The sequence below is a fragment of the Haliotis rufescens genome, unplaced genomic scaffold (assembly GCF_023055435.1).
Source record: "Haliotis rufescens isolate VD_foot unplaced genomic scaffold, xgHalRufe1.0.p SCAF_21, whole genome shotgun sequence".
In the NCBI taxonomy this organism is placed as follows: Eukaryota; Metazoa; Mollusca; class Gastropoda; order Lepetellida; family Haliotidae; genus Haliotis; species Haliotis rufescens.
Genome location: NW_025963902.1, coordinates 4,974,233 through 4,997,623, shown reverse-complemented (window position 1 = coordinate 4,997,623; position 23,391 = coordinate 4,974,233). Strand labels below are relative to the sequence as shown.

General features: G+C 42.9%; 1 protein-coding gene across 7 annotated transcripts in view; it reads left to right on the top strand.

The window, feature by feature from the left end:
* The window catches only part of LOC124133376 (protein retinal degeneration B-like), a 173,992-nt gene that overhangs the window by 107,774 nt on the left and 42,827 nt on the right, over positions 1–23,391 (top strand). For all 7 annotated transcript variants that reach the window (XM_048401145.1, XM_048401148.1, XM_048401149.1 and 4 more), the window contains one exon: positions 22,898–22,990. In XM_048401145.1, the coding sequence (XP_048257102.1) occupies positions 22,898–22,990 (93 nt within the window). The remainder of the gene's footprint in view (positions 1–22,897; positions 22,991–23,391) is intronic.

Sequence of the window (23,391 nt, the reverse complement as noted above, 5' to 3'; positions counted from 1 at the left end):
TGATTATTTACAGACAGCTCTCATATAGCTGGAATATTTCTGAGTCAGTGTTAAGCAACAAATGATAAACAAACAGAGCCTGAAAAAATAGAGACCAGCACAAAGTCTATGTCCCTCCCTGCCCCTTTCCCTCACCCCCTCAACCCTACTCTCCCCCCCTCCTGCCCACACTGGCTCTCTGTGGCTCTGTTTATCAAGAAGTCTTCTTATCTGGGCCAGGATGTAAAGTTTATGAAGACTTCCCTCCCTGCTTGTACAAAGCATACATTCCAATTTAGTTTTAACCAGGTTTTTCTTGATAAGCAGCCATATTGCCTGTTGCTGAATGAAGCAAGGCGGTCTGTCTGAAGCAGGCCTTTGTCTTCTGATACAGTGTGGCTCACGGGAACTAACTGGTGGATATTTTGTCATTGTGTGCCGGAATCCCTGCTCCACTCAGAGGATGACTGACACTTAATAGGGAAGTTTATCATTGTAGTTTTTCAGTTGTCTCATCTTGAATATCATAGAGCAGATTAATTTGCTGTGCATGTTTATTGTATGACTTTGGATGGCAACTTAATGGTAATTCTTCAGTACATATTATCTCTACATATCCTGCTTCGCATGAATAATGCATAAACTTGATATTAAGGCCTGTAAAACTTTGTTACGGTGCAAAATGTAAAACTTCTAGAATGCCAATCAAACAGTTACAATATATATGTTTGAAGGAAATGTGTTTGAAATTAAGCATGAAAGTCAAAAGCAATTGTCATTGCTCTAATAATGGGTATGTTATAAAGTTATAGGGTATGTTAAGGGGTATGTTTTTTAAGATACTAAACAGTCAAAAACTATATAATGGGGGTTCTGGTTATAACAGATCCTGGTCCACAACAATCTCTGTCTGTCATGCAAGGCAATTTATGGATGGGGTGATCAGACTCTGTGACTTGGTAGATTGCATGTCAACTTACCCCATGATGTGGGATGTTGCTTTTAATATTGTCTGGTCCAGACTAGATTCTATACAAACCACTACCAATCAGCTGGAATATCGCAGAGTGTGGTGTTAAATGGCAAACAAAAATATACTTTTGCTGTACTCATATTTAGGTGTGTGTCTCAGTGTACACATATTTCAGTGACCTTGATATGTTGTTATGAAGATGCAGAAGCTAGTGATGGTTGAATGTGGCCTCAATAGGTATCTGAGTGACACTAGAGTGTTTCTCAAACCTTAATCTGACTGGCTGTCAAAGTGAAGTTTATATTTGGCAACTGAAGTGGCTATTTTGAGCTTAACTGAGAACAGAGTTTTGGCATTAGGCAACTGTGGGGTAGTTATGGAATGTAGAAGCATTGGATGTGTCAGTAATGGCCTATGGAGCGAGCGCACATGGAAATTAGTGTACTCTTAACTGTATACCTTGATTTGATATTCCGGGTAAGAATATAGGTCCCTAGCAACCTATGCTTGTCGTAAGAGGTGACTAATGGATTGAATAGTTAGGATTAGTGGTTGATGCATGTCATCATTTCCCAGTTGCATGGAGCGATGTTCATGATGTCAATCACAGGAATGTCTGGTCCTGACGCGATTGTTTACAGACTGCTGTCATAAAGCTGGAATATTGCTGAGTGTGGCTTTAAACAACAGACAAACAAACATTTAACTGTAGAATCAAATTTCTTTTATAGGTGAGTGAGTGAGTACGGGTTAACACCGCTTTTAGCAATATTCAAGCAATATCATGGCGGGGAACACCAGAAATGGGCTTTACACATTGTACCCATGTCGAGAATCGAACCCGGGTTTTTGGCATGACAAGCCAATTCTCTTATAGGTGTTGATGTACATTGTATAACATCACTGTAACAGTCGTGTTATTATTGCAATGTTATAGATGGAAAACAAGTTAAAATAATCCAACTGCAAGGTTACCGTTTTTCATGTGCTAAAGTTTATGTAGTGAGTCATTGTGCTTAATGCCAATGCTAAGGAATGTCTCCGTTTTTTTCTTGTAAGTGGATATTTGAAATGAGTGTTCAATTGCATTGCAAAGGTAAATTTTATTCTCATTAGAATCAACAATTCTAGGGGATTTTGTCAAGGAGCTAAGCAGGTTGAGGCTAAAACTCTTTGAATATTTCTAATTTTGAATTTTCACATATGTTCCTTTCTTTACGAAGAAATTAAAACATTGTGCCAAGGAAATATAAACAGAATTGGATAAAATTACAAAATGTTACTTCATCTGCTCACTTCTAAATAATGAAACAAAAACAAAAAGTTTCTTTGTTGTAGCTTTGAATAGATTTGCATGGATAGAAATTACAAGTATGAAGTCTTATGCTGGTAAAGTTCATTTTGGTTTCATAAGACTGAAAATGAAGCCAGAAGACTTATTTGGGCTGGTAGGCACAGAATGCTGCCACATTCATTAAAGTTTGGAATCTATAGCCCTCGCCACTTGAAACAGAATCACAAAATATTATGATGATTAATTTAATTTAATTAGAGAGCTATAAGGGTGCTGATACATAATACTGTGAGTGGTTATACTTATGTAGCAGAGCATGGAGTCATCCCACAGATGACATCCTTACCTTGTCAGCTTGCTGACGGGGTTAACCTCTTTGGTCATGTGGACAAGGCATCCAACTTTTGATCAGGTCTGTGGTTCGAATCCCATCACGGGACTCGGAAATTTTATGGCCGCTACATTGGCGCCCAGCGTGGGGCTGAGCACGTTCATATTAGATTTGAGTAAAGTAAGCCTCAGTACCCTACTATGCGGCCCGGGACGAGCCTTCTGTTGACGGGGGAGCATGTAGCAGGGCGTGGAGTCTTCCAACAGATGACATCCTTACCTTGTCAGCTTGCTGACGGGGTTAACCTCTTTGGTCATGTGGACAAGGCGTCCGACCTCTGATCAGAAGGTCCGTGGTTCGAACCCCATCACGGGACTCGGAAATTTTATGGCCACTACATTTACATTAAAAGCATTAAAAGCATGAACTAAAAGGGAAAAAACTCCTGCAGATGTGGTATATAAAGCGCTATTGACCATGTTCACTGCTATATATAACCACTTCTATCACCGGACTGCTGATTCTCACCTGGAAGGTAACCACGTGATCAAAACTCAATGATGATGTTTATCACTCTCAAGATGGATATTGTCGTGACTGAAAGTAATATTCCGTATCGCTGGAATGGCTTGTTTTCATTTTAGAAATATTGTCCAATGTTAGGCACTTGTCCTGGGCCCACTTGCACAAAGCGATCTTAGCGCTAAGACTATCGTAAGCCTATGTTAAAGTATGGGAGTTACAATCATCTTAGCACTAAGATCGCTTTGTGCAAGTGGGCCCAGTAGTCCTTGTCAAATTGCCCATTAGTTAAGGTATCATAAGGATGAGTAGAAATTTGCCATTTTTAAGGGTTTTTAATATATTTTTTCATTATAAGGACTAGGAATTAAAATTGTTAGTTTCTACCGCTGTTGTTACACATGCAGCTATCACCAGTAATTAATCATCATGATTTCTCGTGATTCTGTTTCAATTTGAGAGGACAATGGCAAACAGGATTCCTTTAATATTAGACAATTACATCAGTCTAGCCGACTCAGTTAATTTCTGTCCCTGGATTTATGCAGGTCAACAAATACATCTGTCCATCATTGCCTGTCTGTAGGTTGTCACTGAGATCACACATGGACACATCACAACTTCGGTGGAGGAGCCCCGTCCTGTAGCATGTCTCTCATGCTTCACATCGCTATTGGTGGGTGACAGGGCCAAACAATCATGGCGTTATCAATAAATTCTTCTCATATTGGCAGGGTTGATATTAAGATTTATCTGTATTTGGTCTAGACCCATGAAGATTCCAGGGTAGAATAGGTCTTCAGCAACCCATGCTTGCCGTAAAAGGTGACTATGCTTGTCGTAAAAGGCGACTAAAGGGATCAGGTGGTCAGGCTCGCTGACTTGGTTGATGCATGTCATTGCTCCCAACTGCGTGGATCGATGCTCATGATGTTAATCACTGGATTGTCTGGTCCAGACTCGATTATTTACAGACCGCCGTCATATAGCTGGAATATTGCTGAGTGCGGCGTTAAACAACAAACCAACTGTATTTGGCCTCTGTTACAGACTGAGCTCTTCATTCAGTGTGAACTAGTTCTCTTCTACCCGGGCTCCATTTCGCAAAGTACTCTTAGTCTTATGACTGTCATAGCTTTTATATGTCAGACTTACGATAGTCACAGTGCTGAGGTTGTTTTGTGAGATGAGACCCTGTATTGTGATACTGAAGAGATTGTTGGGCCTTTCTAGGCTTCAGGCGAGTGGCTAATAATGCTCAGGGGATTTTCACTGAGAATACTGACCTGGGCTCCGTTCCACAAAGCAATCGTAGTGGTAAGACAGTCGTAAGTCTATGTTCAAGCATGGGAGTTACAATCACTTTGTGGAACAGCCCACTGTTTTGTGTCCCATAGACCTTGGTCAAAAACAACTGATGTTTTTGTGGCCCAAGGACTCCTGGCTAAAAATACAGACCTTTTCGTGGCCCAAGGACTCCTGGCTAAAAATACAGACCTTTTAGTGGCCCAAGGACAACTGACTAAAAATACAGACTTTTTTGTGGCCCAAGGACTCCTGGCTAAAAATACAGACCTTTTTGTGGCCCAATAACAACTGGCTAAAAATACAGACCTTTTAGTGGCCCAAGGACTCCTGGCTAAAAATACAGACCTTTTTGTGGCCCAATAACAACTGGCTAAAAATACAGACCTTTTTGTGGCCCAATAACAACTGGCTAAAAATACAGACCTTTTTGTGGCCCAAGGACAACTGACTAAAAATACAGACCTTTTAGTGGCCCAAGGACTCCTGGCTAAAAATACAGACCTTTTTGTGGCCCAAGGACAACTGACTAAAAATACAGACCTTTTAGTGGCCCAAGGACTCCTGGCTAAAAATACAGACTTTTTTTGTGGCCCAAGGACTCCTGGCTAAAAATACGGACCTTTTTGTGATCTTTATCAGAAGTAGTCTACTGTCAACACTGACTAGTCGGATACAGCTTTGACTGCTCTCATGCCAGCAGGCAGGCCTTACTGTGTTGCGTGTCAGAGATTATTTAATGGTGTGTTGTGTAAACTTCACGAGAGCATGACAACTGACTTTAAATAAGAAGGTATTAGCAGTTGAAAATGATTTCACCTATATTGCAACATGTCAATGTGTCAACACATGTGGATGTGTGCATGTGCGTGAGCGTCAATGTGTCAACACATGTGGATGTGTGCGTGAGCGTGTGCGTGTGCGTGTGCGTGTGCTTGTGCTTGTGTGTGTGTTATATATAACGTCACAGGGGATGAAACCACTGATGTTCTGTTCTCCGGACAGATGCACTATTAGTGTTAGAACTTACCACTAGCCCACTAGCCCGAGGCTAGTACAAATTCTTGCTGGCTAGTACAAATTTCTCAATTTCCCCATTGTTGTAACACATGGGCATTTTATGTTTACCCGGGCTAGTAAAACTTTTGAGTTTAGTTCTAACCCTGACTATCCACTACGCAGTCCAGGTTGAAGTCATTCATTACTGATTTGGGAATTTAATCTGCTGAGAACATAAGTCAACCAGTGACAAATTATCAAGATATCTATCAAGTCCAGCAAAACTTTCTCTGCTGCCCACTGGTAAAAAAATTAAAAACATGTTTAAAATGGTTTATCTTCTGACCTCCATATCAGGATTGCTAATGGTTCTCAGGCAGTGTTTTTTGAAAATATAGTGCGGGCTAGAGCGTAATTTAATGTCAGTTCAGTTCCTAGCCACATCATACCAAAAGACATTAAAAGATCGTTACCCTGCCTGTTGTGGAGAAAAAATAATAAAAACAAAACAAACATTGTTTTGGTTCATGTAACATGAACATTTAGCATAAACGCCACATGCTTCGCGGAAATCAGATCGTGGCATTCGTTTCACGTGCAGAAAATGAATGCTGACACGTGATGTATTGCAATCGTCAGTGCAGGCTTTTCGTTTGTTGGAGCAAGATACACTTTACAGTCGTTGACCAATATTCATGGTCTTTATAGGATCTAGTTGTCGTTGGACCAATATTCATGGTCTTGGTATAAACTAGATGGGACAATATTCGTGGCACTTAGAAACGTAAAGTGTGTACTTGCTCCTATAGTCAATTATTCATTCCTGCATTCGTGGTCATGGACCTTGCATAGTTTCTATATTTTTCATTAAAAAGAGAATCACGTTTAGTTCCCGATTATGTCATAGGAAGAGAATCACGTTTAGTTCCCCATTATGTCATAGGAAGAGAATCACGTTTAGTTCCCCATTATATCATAGGAAGAGAATCACGTTTAGTTCCCCACATGTCATAGGAGAGAATCACGTTTAGTTCCCAACATGTCATAGGAAGAGAATCATGTTTAGTTCCCCATTATATCATAGGAAGAGAATCATGTTTAGTTCCCCATTATGTCATAGGAAGAGAATGACGTTTAGTTCCCCATATGTCATAGGAAGAGAATCACGTTTAGTTCCCCATTATGTCATAGGAAGAGAATCACGTTTAGTTCCCCATTATGTCATAGGAAGAGAATCACGTTTAGTTCCCCATTATGTCATAGGAAGAGAATCAAGTTTAGTTCCCCATTATGTCATAGGAAGTGAATCGTGTTTAGTTCCCCATTATGTCATAGGAAGTAAATCATGTTTAGTTCCCCATTATGTCATAGGAAGAGAATTATGTTTAGTTCCCCATAATGTCATAGGAAGAGAATCACGTTTAGTTCCCCATTATGTCATAGAAAGAGAATCATGTTTAGTTCCCCATTATGTCATAGGAAGAGAATTATGTTTAGTTCCCCATTAATCGTATAATTTCCAGTGGAGTAGAAAAGACGAAAGGTAGACACATGAACGTCGTCGCCTTCCACTGCGCAACACTGCATGTCACTCAGCATTGAGGGGATAAAACAAGGATAATGTCAGTATAATGTGTCTGAGTTTGGTATCCAACTACAGTAAACTACGGTTTTAACAAACTAACAGGGATCACTAATTTTTGTTCGTTATAACCATAGTTTGTTATAGGCACATAGACACCCTATAGACATAGTTTACTGTATACAAATCTTGAACGCGACTTTAAACCCCATTTCACCTAACCTCATACAGAGTTAAACATGTGAGATTGATCCAACTAAAGTCAGCTGACCTGAAACAGGTTGCTTCCTCCTGATATTCACTGTTATATTTGTATCATTAATTGTCTTGTTTGAGTGATCACCTGCCACTCTGCAGGGTCACATTGGCACCGAGGTGGAATATTTTAATACATCTAAATATCATTGCTCGCACATGTTTAGCTTATTTGTCTGAAACAGCAAACTCTATCAAATCAGTTTTGCTTGGTGAAAAACAAGATGGCGTCACAGAAATGTGGCTCAGTCCGCCTAACTAACCAATTATGGGTCCTAAACATTTGCATTAAGATCATGCCTAACCAGTTACATTGTGAATCTGTGTCAGCCTGGACCAAACTTTCCGGTCATCTTCAGAACTTAATTTTTTTTAAGGACATAAGGCCCTCTTATTTCAGTAAATTAATAAGCGATTCTGGTTAGAATTGGTCTACGATGGTGGTAAGAGGTGACTCAGGCTGGGGGTAAGAGGTGACTCAGGCTGGTGGTAAGGGGTGACTCAGGCTGGTGGTAAGGGGTGACTCAGGCTGGTGGTAAGAGGTGGCTCAGGCTGGTGGTAAGGGGTGACTCAGGCTGGTGGTAAGAGGTGGCTCAAGCTGGTGGTAAGAGGTGACTCAGGCTGGTGGTAAGAGGTGACTCAAGCTGGTGGTAAGAGGTGACTCAAGCTGGTGGTAAGAGGTGACTCAAGCTGGTGGTAAGAGGTGACTCAAGCTGGTGGTAAGGGGTGACTGAGGCTGGTGGTAAGAGGTGACTCAGGCTGGTGGTAAGGGGTGACTCAAGCTGGTGGTAAGAGGTGACTCAAGCTGGTGGTAAGAGGTGACTCAAGCTGGTGGTAAGGGGTGACTGAGGCTGGTGGTAAGAGGTGACTCAGGCTGGTGGTAAGGGGTGACTGAGGCTGGTGGTAAGAGGTGACTCAGGCTGGTGGTAAGAGGTGACTGAGGGGGTAAGAGGTGACTCAAGCTGGTGGTAAGAGGTGACTCAGGCTGGTGGTAAGAGGTGACTCAGGCTGGTGGTAAGGGGTGACTGAGGGGGTAAGAGGTGACTCGGGCTGGTGGTAAGAGGTGATTCAGGGGGTAAGAGGTGACTGAGAATCATGTTTAGTTCCCCACACGTCATAGGAAGAGAATCACGTTTAGTTCCCCATTATATCATAGGAAGAGAATCATGTTTAGTTCCCCATTATGTCATAGGAAGAGAATCACGTTTAGTTCCCCATATGTCATAGGAAGAGAATCACGTTTAGTTCCCCATTATGTCATAGGAAGAGAATCACGTTTAGTTCCCCATTATGTCATAGGAAGAGAATCACGTTTAGTTCCCCATTATGTCATAGGAAGTGAATCACGTTTAGTTCCCCATTATGTCATAGGAAGAGAATCACGTTTAGTTCCCCATCATGTCATAGGAAGAGAATCACGTTTAGTTCCCCATTATGTCATAGGAAGAGAATCACGTTTAGTTCCCCATTATGTCATAGGAAGAGAATCACGTTTAGTTCCCCATTATGTCATAGGAAGAGAATCACGTTTAGTTCCCCATTATGTCATAGGAAGAGAATCACGTTTAGTTCCCCATTATGTCATAGGAAGAGAATCACGTTTAGTTCCCCAATGTGTCATAGGAAGAGAATCACGTTGAGTTCCCCATTATGTCATAGGAAGAGAATCACGTTTAGTTCCCCATTATGTCATAGGCAGAGAATCACGTTTAGTTCCCCACATGTCATAGGAAGAGAATCACGTTTAGTTCCCCATTATGTCATAGGAAGAGAATCACGTTTAGTTCCCCATTATTTCATAGGAAGAGAATCACGTTTAGTTCCCCATTATGTCATAGGAAGTGAATCATGTTTAGTTCCCCATTATGTCATAGGAAGAGAATCACGTTTAGTTCCCCATTATGTCATAGGAAGAGAATCACGTTTAGTTCCTCATATGCCATAGGAAGAGAATCACGTTAAGTTCCCCATTATGTCATAGGAAGAGAATGACGTTTAGTTCCCCATATGTCATTAGAAGAGAATCACAATTAGTTCCCCATTATGTCATAGGAAGAGAATCACATTTAGTTCCCCATTATGTCATAGGAAGTAAATCATGTTTAGTTCCCCATTATGTGATAGGAAGAGAATTATGTTTAGTTCCCCATAATGTCATAGGAAGAGAATCACGGTTTAGTTCCCCATAATGTCATAGGAAGTGAATCACGTTTAGTTCCCCATATGTCATAGGAAGTGAATCACGTTTAGTTCCCCATATGTCATAGGAAGTGAATCATGTTTAGTTCCCCATTATGTCATAGGAAGTGAATCATGTTTAGTTCCCAATTATGTCATAGGAAGTGAATCACGTTTAGTTCCCCATTATGTCATAGGAAGTGAATCATGTTTAGTTCCCCATTATGTCATAGGAAGTGAATCACGTTTAGTTCCCCATTATGTCATAGGAAGAGAATCACGTTTAGTTCCCCATTATGTCATAGGAAGAGAATGACGTTTAGTTCCCCATATGTCATTAGAAGAGAATCACGTTTAGTTCCCCATTATGTCATAGGAAGAGAATCAAGTTTAGTTCCCCATTATGTCATAGGAAGTGAATCGTGTTTAGTTCCCCATTATGTCATAGGAAGTAAATCATGTTTAGTTCCCCATTATGTCATAGGAAGAGAATTATGTTTAGTTCCCCATAATGTCATAGGAAGAGAATCACGTTTAGTTCCCCATTATGTCATAGGAAGTGAATCACGTTTAGTTCCCCATATGTCATAGGAAGAGAATCACGTTTAGTTCCCCATTATGTCATAGGAAGTGAATCATGTTTAGTTCCCCATTATGTCATAGGAAGAGAATCACGTTTAGTTCCCCATTATGTCATAGGAAGTGAATCACGTTTAGTTCCCCATTATGTCATAGGAAGTGAATCACGTTTAGTTCCCCATTATGTCATAGAAAGAGAATCATGTTTAGTTCCCCATTATGTCATAGGAAGAGAATTATGTTTAGTTCCCCATTAATCGTATAATTTCCAGTGGAGTAGAAAAGACGAAAGGTAGACACATGAACGTCGTCGCCTTCCACTGCGCAACACTGCATGTCACTCAGCATTGAGGGGATAAAACAAGGATAATGTCAGTATAATGTGTCTGAGTTTGGTATCCAACTACAGTAAACTACGGTTTTAACAAACTAACAGGGATCACTAATTTTTGTTCGTTATAACCATAGTTTGTTATAGGCACATAGACACCCTATAGACATAGTTTACTGTATACAAATCTTGAACGCGACTTTAAACCCCATTTCACCTAACCTCATACAGAGTTAAACATGTGAGATTGATCCAACTAAAGTCAGCTGACCTGAAACAGGTTGCTTCCTCCTGATATTCACTGTTATATTTGTATCATTAATTGTCTTGTTTGAGTGATCACCTGCCACTCTGCAGGGTCACATTGGCACCGAGGTGGAATATTTTAATACATCTAAATATCATTGCTCGCACATGTTTAGCTTATTTGTCTGAAACAGCAAACTCTATCAAATCAGTTTTGCTTGGTGAAAAACAAGATGGCGTCACAGAAATGTGGCTCAGTCCGCCTAACTAACCAATTATGGGTCCTAAACATTTGCATTAAGATCATGCCTAACCAGTTACATTGTGAATCTGTGTCAGCCTGGACCAAACTTTCCGGTCATCTTCAGAACTTAATTTTTTTTAAGGACATAAGGCCCTCTTATTTCAGTAAATTAATAAGCGATTCTGGTTAGAATTGGTCTACGATGGTGGTAAGAGGTGACTCAGGCTGGGGGTAAAAGGTGACTCAGGCTGGTGGTAAGGGGTGACTCAGGCTGGTGGTAAGGGGTGACTCAGGCTGGTGGTAAGAGGTGGCTCAGGCTGGTGGTAAGGGGTGACTCAGGCTGGTGGTAAGAGGTGGCTCAAGCTGGTGGTAAGAGGTGACTCAGGCTGGTGGTAAGAGGTGACTCAAGCTGGTGGTAAGAGGTGACTCAAGCTGGTGGTAAGAGGTGACTCAAGCTGGTGGTAAGAGGTGACTCAAGCTGGTGGTAAGGGGTGACTGAGGCTGGTGGTAAGAGGTGACTCAGGCTGGTGGTAAGGGGTGACTCAAGCTGGTGGTAAGAGGTGACTCAAGCTGGTGGTAAGAGGTGACTCAAGCTGGTGGTAAGGGGTGACTGAGGCTGGTGGTAAGAGGTGACTCAAGCTGGTGGTAAGGGGTGACTGAGGCTGGTGGTAAGAGGTGACTCAGGCTGGTGGTAAGAGGTGACTGAGGGGGTAAGAGGTGACTCAAGCTGGTGGTAAGAGGTGACTCAGGCTGGTGGTAAGAGGTGACTCAGGCTGGTGGTAAGGGGTGACTGAGGGGGTAAGAGGTGACTCGGGCTGGTGGTAAGAGGTGATTCAGGGGGTAAGAGGTGACTGAGAATCATGTTTAGTTCCCCACACGTCATAGGAAGAGAATCACGTTTAGTTCCCCATTATATCATAGGAAGAGAATCATGTTTAGTTCCCCATTATGTCATAGGAAGAGAATCACGTTTAGTTCCCCATATGTCATAGGAAGAGAATCACGTTTAGTTCCCCATTATGTCATAGGAAGAGAATCACGTTTAGTTCCCCATTATGTCATAGGAAGAGAATCACGTTTAGTTCCCCATTATGTCATAGGAAGTGAATCACGTTTAGTTCCCCATTATGTCATAGGAAGAGAATCACGTTTAGTTCCCCATCATGTCATAGGAAGAGAATCACGTTTAGTTCCCCATTATGTCATAGGAAGAGAATCACGTTTAGTTCCCCATTATGTCATAGGAAGAGAATCACGTTTAGTTCCCCATTATGTCATAGGAAGAGAATCACGTTTAGTTCCCCAATGTGTCATAGGAAGAGAATCACGTTGAGTTCCCCATTATGTCATAGGAAGAGAATCACGTTTAGTTCCTCATATGCCATAGGAAGAGAATCACGTTAAGTTCCCCATTATGTCATAGGAAGAGAATGACGTTTAGTTCCCCATATGTCATTAGAAGAGAATCACAATTAGTTCCCCATTATGTCATAGGAAGAGAATCACATTTAGTTCCCCATTATGTCATAGGAAGTAAATCATGTTTAGTTCCCCATTATGTGATAGGATGAGAATTATGTTTAGTTCCCCATAATGTCATAGGAAGAGAATCACGGTTTAGTTCCCCATAATGTCATAGGAAGTGAATCACGTTTAGTTCCCCATATGTCATAGGAAGTGAATCACGTTTAGTTCCCCATATGTCATAGGAAGTGAATCATGTTTAGTTCCCCATTATGTCATAGGAAGTGAATCATGTTTAGTTCCCAATTATGTCATAGGAAGTGAATCACGTTTAGTTCCCCATTATGTCATAGGAAGTGAATCATGTTTAGTTCCCCATTATGTCATAGGAAGTGAATCACGTTTAGTTCCCCATTATGTCATAGGAAGAGAATCACGTTTAGTTCCCCATTATGTCATAGGAAGAGAATGACGTTTAGTTCCCCATATGTCATTAGAAGAGAATCACGTTTAGTTCCCCATTATGTCATAGGAAGAGAATCAAGTTTAGTTCCCCATTATGTCATAGGAAGTGAATTGTGTTTAGTTCCCCATTATGTCATAGGAAGTAAATCATGTTTAGTTCCCCATTATGTCATAGGAAGAGAATTATGTTTAGTTCCCCATAATGTCATAGGAAGAGAATCACGTTTAGTTCCCCATTATGTCATAGGAAGTGAATCACGTTTAGTTCCCCATATGTCATAGGAAGTGAATCATGTTTAGTTCCCCATTATGTCATAGGAAGTGAATCATGTTTAGTTCCCCATTATGTCATAGGAAGTGAATCACGTTTAGTTCCCCATTATGTCATAGGAAGTGAATCATGTTTAGTTCCCCATTATGTCATAGGAAGTGAATCACGTTTAGTTCCCCATTATGTCATAGAAAGAGAATGACGTTTAGTTCCCCATTATGTCATAGGAAGAGAATTATGTTTAGTTCCCCATTAATCGTATAATTTCCAGTGGAGTAGAAAAGACGAAAGGTAGACACATGAACGTCGTCACCTTCCACTGCGCAACACTGCATGTCACTCAGCATTGAGGGGATAAAACAAGGATAATGTCAGTATAATGTGTCTGAGTTTGGTATCCAACTACAGTAAACTACGGTTTTAACAAACTAACAGGGATCACTAATTTTTGTTCGTTATAACCATAGTTCGTTATAGGCACATAGACACCCTATATATACAGTAAATAGACATAGTTTACTGTATACAAATCTTGAACGCGACTTTAAACCCCATTTCACCTAACCTCATACAGAGTTAAACATGTAAGATTGATCCAACCTAAGTCAGCTGACCTGAAACAGGTTGCTTCCTCCTGATATTCACTGTTATATTTGTATCATTACATGTCTTGTTTGAGTGATCACCTGCCACTCTGCAGGGTCACATTGGCACCGAGGTGGAATATTCAATACATCTAAATATCATTGCTCGCACATGTTTAGCTTATTTGTCTGAAACAGCAAACTCTATCAAATCAGTTTTGCTTGGTGAAAAACAAGATGGCGTCACAGAAATGTGGTTCAGTCCGCCTAACTAACCAATTATGGGTCCTAAACATTTGCATTAAGATCTGTGTAAGCCTGGACCAAACTTTCCGGTCATTTTCAGAACTTAAATTTTTTTAAGGACATAAGGCCCTCAGACTCAGGCTGGTGGTAAGGGTTGACTCAGGCTGGTGGTAAGAGGTGACTCAGGCTGGTGGTAAGGGGTGACTCAGGCATGTGGTAAGGGGTGACTAATGGGGGTAAGAGGTGACTCAGGCTGGTGGTAAGGGGTGACTCAGGGGGTAAGAGGTGACTCAGGCTGGTGGTAAGGGGTGACTCAGGGGGTAAGAGGTGACTCAGGCTGGTGGTAAGGGGTGACTCAGGGGGTAAGAGGTGACTCAGGCTGGTGGTAAGGGGTGATTCAGGGGGTAAGGGGTGACTCAGGCTGGTGGTAAGGGGTGACTCAGGCTGGTGGTAAGAGGTGACTCAGGCTGGTGGTAAGAGGTGACTCAGGGGGTAAGAGGTGACTCAGGCTGGTGGTAAGGGGTGACTCAGGGGGTAAGAGGTGACTCAGGCTTGTGGTAAGGGGTGAGTCAGGGGGTAAGAGGTGACTCAAGCTGGTGGTAAGAGGTGACTGAGGGGGTAAGAGGTGACTCGGGCTGGTGGTAAGGGGTGACTCAGGGGGTAAGAGGTGACTCAGGCTGGTGGTAAGAGGTGACTCAGGGGGTAAGAGGTGACTCAGGCTGGTGGTAAGGGGTGACTCAGGGGGTAAGAGGTGACTCAGGCTGGTGGTAAGGGGTGATTCAGGGGGAAAGGGGTGACTCAGGCTGGTGGTAAGAGGTGACTCAGGCTGGTGGTAAGAGGTGACTCAGGCTGGTGGTAAGAGGTGACTCAGGGGGTAAGAGGTGACTCAGGCTGGTGGTAAGGGGTGACTCAGGGGGTAAGAGGTGACTCAGGCTGGTGGTAAGGGGTGAGTCAGGGGGTAAGAGGTGACTCAGGCTGGTGGTAAGGGGTGATTCAGGGGGTAAGGGGTGACTCAGGCTGGTGGTAAGGGGTGACTCAGGCTGGTGATAAGGGGTGACTCAGGGTGTAAGGGGTGACTCAGGGGGTAAGAGGTGACTCAGGCTGGTGGTAAGGGGTGACTCAGGGGGTAAGAGGTGACTCAGGCTGGTGGTAAGGGGTGACTCAGGGGGTAAGAGGTGACTCAGGCTGGTGGTAAGGGGTGACTGAGGGGGTAAGAGGTGACTCGGGCTGGTGGTAAGGGGTGACTCAGGGGGTAAGAGGTGACTCAGGCTGGTGGTAAGGGGTGACTCAGGGGGTAAGAGGTGACTCAGGCTGGTGGTAAGGGGTGACTCAGGCTGGTGGTAAGAGGTGACTCAGGCTGGTGGTAAGAGGTGACTCAGGGGGTAAGAGGTGACTCAGGCTGGTGGTAAGGGGTGACTCAGGGGGTAAGAGGTGACTCAGGCTGGTGGTAAGGGGTGAGTCAGGGGGTAAGAGGTGACTCAGGCTGGTGGTAAGAGGTGACTGAGGGGGTAAGAGGTGACTCGGGCTGGTGGTAAGGGTTGACTCAGGTGGTAAGAGGTGACTCAGGCTGGTGGTAAGAGGTGACTGAGGGGGTAAGAGGTGACTCAGGCTGGTGGTAAGGGGTGACTCAGGGGGTAAGAGGTGACTCAGGCTGGGGGTAAGGGGTGATTCAGGGGGTAAGGGGTGACTCAGGCTGGTGGTAAGGGGTGACTCAGGCTGGTGGTAAGAGGTGACTCAGGCTGGTGGTAAGAGGTGACTCAGGGGGTAAGAGGTGACTCAGGCTGGTGGTAAGGGGTGACTCAGGGGGTAAGAGGTGACTCAGGCTGGTGGTAAGGGGTGAGTCAGGGGGTAAGAGGTGACTCAGGCTGGTGGTAAGAGGTGACTGAGGGGGTAAGAGGTGACTCAGGCTGGTGGTAAGGGGTGACTCAGGGGGTAAGAGGTGACTCAGGCTGGTGGTAAGAGGTGACTCAGGCTGGTGATAAGGGGTGACTCAGGGTGTAAGGGGTGACTCAGGGGGTAAGAGGTGACTCAGGCTGGTGGTAAGGGGTGACTCAGGGGGTAAGAGGTGACTCAGGCTGGTGGTAAGGGGTGACTGAGGGGGTAAGAGGTGACTCAGGCTGGTGGTAAGAGGTGACTGAGGGGGTAAGAGGTGACTCGGGCTGGTGGTAAGGGGTGACTCAGGGGGTAAGAGGTGAGTCGGGCTGGTGGTAAGGGGTGACTCAGGGGGTAAGAGGTGACTGAGGCTGGTGGTAAGGGGTGACTCAGGCTGGTGGTAAGGGGTGACTCAGGGGGTAAGAGGTGACTCAGGCTGGTGGTAAGGGGTGACTCAGGGGGTAAGAGGTGAGTCGGGCTGGTGGTAAGGGGTGACTGAGGGGGTAAGAGGTGACTGAGGCTGGTGGTAAGGGGTGACTCAGGGGGTAAGAGGTGACTGAGGGGGTAAGAGGTGACTGAGGCTGGTGGTAAGGGGTGACTCAGGGGGTAAGAGGTGACTGAGGGGGTAAGAGGTGACTGAGGCTGGTGGTAAGAGGTGACTCAGGGTGTAAGAAGTGACTCAGGGGGTAAGAGGTGACTGAGGCTTGTGGTAAGAGGTGACTCAGGTGTTAATGCACACACTCACCTGCGCATGCACATGCATGTACAAGATCCGGGGTAGACTAGGTCTTCAGTAAATACATGCTTGCCGTAAAAGGCAACTATGCTTGTCGTAAAAGGCGACTAACGGGATCGGGTGGTCAAGCTCGTTGACTTGGTTGATACATGTCATCGGTCCCAATTGCATGGATCGAAGCTCATGATATTAATCACTGGATTGTCTTGTCCAGCCTCGCTTATTTACAGACCACCGTCATATAGCTGGAATATTGCTGAGTGTGGCGTTAAACAACAAACCAACCAACCAACCAAACAACATCACGCATCTGCTGTGACCAGAGTGTGATGAAGCCCTTGCGGCCTTGTTTCAGCCTATTCCTAGGGTACTTTACAGCTTGTTATTTCTTGATTACAGCAGCAATTTATTCAGCTCCGGTTTCATTTCATGTCATTGCCATTCACAATACACTTAAGATAACCTCCACAGAACACTGCCGCAGTCCGATTACCTTGGCAAGGAGCTTTCAGAAGCTTGGGATGTAATCAGGGCAGTGTAAAGATATTAGTTACCTGGCTGTGGGATCAAAGTGTCACGGCTTGGGAGGAGCGGGCTGCGTAACTAACGAGACGGAGGCAAGAGGCTGAGGACCACCACATCTCTGGAGATAATGATCCAGATATTACCAAGATGAATTGAAAGTGTTTCAGCACTGATGTCAAATTTGGTCAGAGTCATAAACCCATGAAATTGAGTTTGGATCCTCATTTTATGGCATTGTCAGTTTCCATTTTGTGTAGCATGTGTCAGTTTCGATAGAGGAATTTACATTATCCAACATATCGACTGACTTCAACTTTGTTGTCAGAGAGTCGAGGGATTTAGGCTTCAAATGAGTTTTGTAAAGCTCTCGTTAATTATAGATTAGGGATTTGAAGGTTTTTTTAGCTGGTTTCTTACAGTGAACTTTAACATTTAGTTTCAGGAAATGAGAGTAATCGTTTGTGAAGAGAGATGGAAGCAGAGGGTTTGTGGACATACATCTCAGTTGTTGTTTCAGAATGTTTGTTGACAAACATGTCAGTTGATGTTTCTGAGAGTTTGCGAAGCAGGTTCTTTGTGTTCTCAAGATATATATGGCCGCATTATTGTTAAATACGGAGTTCAACACCAGTCTGTGACTTAGCCACTTGTCTGAAGCCCATGTCTAGTAAAATTCTGCTTGGTCCACTCAGCTCAGCTAATAATAGTCCATATAATAACTCTAAAATCTGCAGAAAATTATGTTAAGAGCCATGTTCAGGCTAGCAACAGACTCAAAAGGTTTTGGTACAGACTGCAGCATTCATATCTTGATAATACTGTATTTGACCAAATAGACACCCAGGCTGCAAGGTAAGGGAGGCGTTTATGAGGATACTGAGCGAGTGAGTTTGGTTTTACGCCGCTTTTAGCAATATTCCAGCAATATCATGGCGGGGGACACCAGAAATGGGTTTCACACATTGTAATCATGTCGGGAATCAAACCTGGGTCTTCGGCGTGACGAGCGAACGCATTAGCAACTAGGCTACCCGACCGCCCCTATGAGGATACTGATTATGATGAGAACAACATAACCTGGGAGTTTTAGTGGCCACGCTAAGATATGAGAAACATGTGTTCTGCTTACATAAGTTGACGTATGTTGACTAGAGAACTGTCTGTATTCATGACTGTCTCGGGAAAATAGGATCCTCATACGGTTAGTGGTATAAACCATGGCAGAATCCGGTGATTTTGTATTTCAAATCCCGGATTATCATCCTCAGCCCTGTAAAGATCTGGGTCAGAAGGTGACTAATTGGATCAGGTGGTCAGGCTTACTGACTTGGTTGATGCATGTCATCGTTTGCCTGAATTGCTTACATTGATGCTCATAATGTCGATCACTGGATTGTCTGGTCCAAACTGATTTTGTTTACATTTTGCTCTCTTATAGCTTGAATATGAGATTAGTAAAGCCCTCTTATTAAGATCCTAAGCTTCAGAAGTGACTGAGGTGATTATAGCCCTCTTATTAAGATCCCAAGCTTCAGAAATGACTGAGGTGATTATAGCCCACTTATTAAGATCCTAAGCTTCAGAAGTGACTGATGTGATTATAGCCCACTTATTAAGATCCTAAGCTTCAGAAGTGACTGAGGTGATTATAGCCCACTTATTAAGATCCTAAGCTTCAGAAGTGACTGATGTGATTATAGCCCTCTTATTAAGATCCCAAGCTTCAGAAATGACTGAGGTGATTATAGCCCACTTATTAAGATCCTAAGCTTCAGAAGTGACTGAGGTGATTATAGCCCACTTATTAAGATCCTAAGCTTCAGAAGTGACTGATGTGATTATAGCCCTCTTATTAAGATCCTAAGCTTGAGATGCAACTTATGTGATTATAGCCAATTATTATGATCTTGTCATCTTCAGATGTGTCTAAGGTGATTATTGTCCACTTATTAAGATCTTGAGCTTCAGATGCAACTAAGGTGATTATAGCCAACTTACTAAAATCTTGAGCTTCAGAAGTGACTAAGGTGATTATAGCCCTCTTATTAAGATCTTGAGCTTCAGAAGTGACTAAGGTGATTATAACCCTCTTATTAAGATCTTGAGCTTCAGAAGTGACTAAGGTGATTATAGCCCCCTTATTAAGATCTTGAGCTTCAGAAGTGACTAAGGTGATTATTGTCCACTTATTAAGATCTTGAGCTTCAGAAGTGACTAAAGTGATTATAGCCCACTTATTAAGATCTTGAGCTTCAGAAGTGACTAAGGTGATTATAACCCACTTATTAAGATCCTAAGCTTGAGATGCAACTTACGTGATTATTGCCACTTATTATGATCTTATCATCTTTAGATCCGACTAAGGTGGTTATTGTCCACTTATTAAGATCGTGATCTTCAGATGTGACTAAGGTGATTATTGTCCACTTATTAAGATCTTGATCTTCAAATGCGACTAAGTTGATTATTGCCCTCTTATTATCCCCCGCCGCGCGAAAGCGCGAAGCGGGGGATATAGTATTCACGACCGTCCGTACGTCCGTCCATACGTCCGTCCGTCCGTCCGTACGTCCGTCCGTACGTCCCACCTGTTTGTTGCCGCGATATCTCAAGAACTAAACACTGGATTGTGTTCATATTTGGAACTATGGTGTATATACAGACTCCGCAGACACCAGTCGGTTTTGGTGACCTTGATCCCATTTTCAAGGTCACAGCAGACAAATCTGCTTTTGGAGTTGGAAAACGGTGTTGCCGCGATATCTCAAGAACTAAACACTGGATTGTCTTCATATTTGGAACTATGGTGTATATACAGACTCCGCAGACACCAGTCGGTTTTGGTGACCTTGATCCCATTTTCAAGGTCACAGCAGACAAATCTGCTTTTAGAGTTGGAAAACGGTGTTGCCGCGATATCTCAAGAACTAAACACTGGATTGTCTTCATATTTGGAACTATGGTGTATATACAGACTCCGCAGACACCAGTCGGTTTTGGTGACCTTGATCCCATTTTAAAGGTCACAGCAGGCAAATCTGCTTTTGGAGTTGGAAAACGGTGTTGCCGCGATATCTCAAGAACTAAACACTGGATTGTCTTCATATTTGGAACTATGGTGTATATACAGACACCGCAGACACCAGTCGGTTTTGGTGACCTTGACCCCATTGTCAAGGTCACAGCAGGCAAATCTGCTTTTGGAGTTAGAAAACGGTGTTGCCGCGATATCTCAAGAACTAATCGCTGGATTGTCTTCATATTTGGAACTATAGTGTATATACAGACACCGCATACACCTGTCAGATTTGGTGACCTTGACCCCATTTTCAAGGTCACAGCAGGCAAATCTGTTTTTGGAATTGGAAAACGGTGTTGCCACAATATCTCAAGAACTAATCGCTGGATTGTCTTCATATTTGGTAGTATGGTGTACAGGCGGGGGATATTTCGTCACTCTGTGACAAATACTTGTTAAGATCTTGAGCTTCGGATGCGACTAAATGGGATTATAGCCCATTTAGTGAGTTGTTTCTGAGTGAGAGCAGAGAATTTTGTACCAGGGACTTTGGGTCTGGGGCAGGTAAAGTCATGATAGAATCATTAGAACCAGAGTCTAGTATAATGTCTTCTGGTCTTGTGAGATCACATCTTACTAATTCATAAACTAAGACTTTTTTATACTGGAAATAATACCAAAGTACATTTTCAGACTCAAAAGTGTTTGGCACAGCCTGATATATGTCAGTACGAGTATCCTTCTGTTTTTGTACCCATTTATGAAAATTATTGTCAGATTACCAGGAAAAGTGACAAAGATAATTGGTTTGGCAGATTTTAATGTTTTAGTGACTGACTCATGTTAACATGTAGGGATTCTCCGGAGTGGATTCTGGGGTAAAACTTGACCCAAGTAACAGGCGGGCGGGTGGGCGGGCTTGTACTAGTCAGGACTGATGCCGATTTGTAGCGCTGACCCACTAAGATACCATGCAGCAGTTTAACATGAACACCCCACTCAGACACAGTATACTGACTCCAAGCCGACCAGTCCTTGTTTTAGCCCCTTGATGCCGAGCGCCAGACAGGGTATCAACAAGTACCATCTTTTAACATCTTTTGGTATGATGCGGCCGGGGATCGAACACCTGACCTTCGGCTCTCCAGGTGATTGCTCTACCACTAGGCGGTCCGGTCCTGCTTGGAAGATACAGTGGTCTCGTTATTCCCCAATGGCGTGAAGCTAGTACCATGCAATCAGCCACCGGTTTTCCGTGACAATTATTTACAGGTCACTGTGACAAAAAACTGCACACAAACAAGCTGTTGATCTACAACTGTTTATACCTATTGGAATGCTGGGATAGAATTGTTTAGAAACATATGATGGTCATTATAGGCGACTTAGTGGAACTTACTAAGTGGTCAGACTCGCTGACTTGGTTGATTGCATGTTGTTTTTACCTGAAGGCCAGGGCCCAGTTCCACAAAGTGATCTTAGCGCTAGGACTATCGTAAGCCAGTGTTTAAGTATGGGAGTTATGAAAACCTTAGCGCTAAGATGGGGCCCTGGATCATTGTCCATGATATCAATCACTGGATTGTCTGGTCCAGACTTGATTATTTACAGGCAGCCGTCATATAGCTGGAAAATTGCTGTGTGGGGTCGTTAAACACCAAACAACAATGTGAGGGTTGACTGTGCATGGGATGATGTTCCAGTTTCAAAATAGCACCTTGTTATACAAGCTGCTAGGATAATGTATTTCTGAAAAATATGGTTCTCAAATCCACAAAGCTGTGCATTGTAGCAAATTCAAATTTTAATTGGTCCAAGACCTTTGCAAGGCACATGACTGAAACTCTCAAGAGGCTTGAGTCAATCGCATGTCCTCTCCCCACCAGATGCTAGCTTGTGTGACTGACATGGCTAAGTCACATGCCTGTCGGAACAACACCATCTTAGAACGCATTTGGCTTTTCAAGTCCTTTGTTTTTTCCTTTGCCATGGCAACAAGGATCTCATTAAATCACAAGGACAGGTGACCCTGCTTGTTAGATGTGAAATCGCCTTGGAATCTAATCTTGCTGTTTGTTCATCCAAATGTCTTCCGAAAGTAGACCTCCCATCATCAGCAGAATCTGTATATTGCCGTCATCATCATCATCATCATCATCATCATCATCATCATCATGTTGTTTTAGGATGCAGCTAGCAACAGCCAGTATTTAAATAAGTCTGGTTCAGGCATCCTGTCAAGCATCATGTTGAAAGCATACATTGTTATAGGTCATTGCACATTACTCCCCTGAAACTGAATAAAAACATTTTTGAAAGGAGAGAAGCTGTGGTCAGCAAGGTATTGGTTGAACAGTCAACAATGGCACAATGACATACAATCAGCCCGGTCACACATTGTGACCACTCAATCCTCATATCAGCCTATGTCCCTTTGGGGGATTCTGGGTTAGAACTGGCCTCCTGTATTGGTCGTAAGATCCAAATGGATCTAGTGGTCAGGCTTGGTGACTTGGTTGATTACGTGTCATCGTGTCTCAGCGGTGGAGGATCGTTGCTCCAATCATTGATCACTGAATTGTCTGGTTCGGACCCTATTATTTATAGGCTACCATCATACAGCTGGAATATTGTTGAGTGTTTTGTTAAACTAGTGGCTGAAGTCACAGACTGATATAGTGGTGTAGTATTTGTGTCGCCATGCAAGTGAGTTTGACACATGTCTGATACTCAGTCAGTGTCATTGTGATAGCTTTGTCATGAGAATAAGTGATGAAAACAAACGGGCACCAGTTCTTCATTTTCAAGTTTTCAAATTGTCATTTAGATCTATGTTATGAAATAACAGATAACCATTTAATTATATCATCATGACATGTTTTTTTATTTCCCCGTAGGCTCAAGTCGAGATGTGTCGGAGTGGAGGTTTGAGAGTCTGGAACAGCTCCAGGAGTCTAGCTCAGATGAAGATGAGTTCTTTGATGCTCAAGGTGAGATGTTGTTTCATAAGTAAACAAATCAAACAAAGACCTTGCAGATCTTGCATTGCAGTCTCATGGAGTCTTCCTTGCCCAACCTAATAGGGCAGGGGTACATTGTTATGCCAAGAAATTCAGTCCGTCCTGCCGCCCAACCTTCCAAAGACAGTTCTGTGTGCAACTTGAAAACTACTATATGAATTTTTGCTTTTCAAATTTAGGGAACAGTTTCCATACTTATAGAAGAGGTGCATATTTTGATAAATGATCTGCTTGTAAAACATCTTTCTACTACATATTATATACCATTTGAAAGGTCTGTTTCTACTGTTTATGAGTATAAAAGCTATGTTTATCACATTATTTAAATAGTGCATTTACAACTTTATTAAGTTCATTTTAAATAAAACATG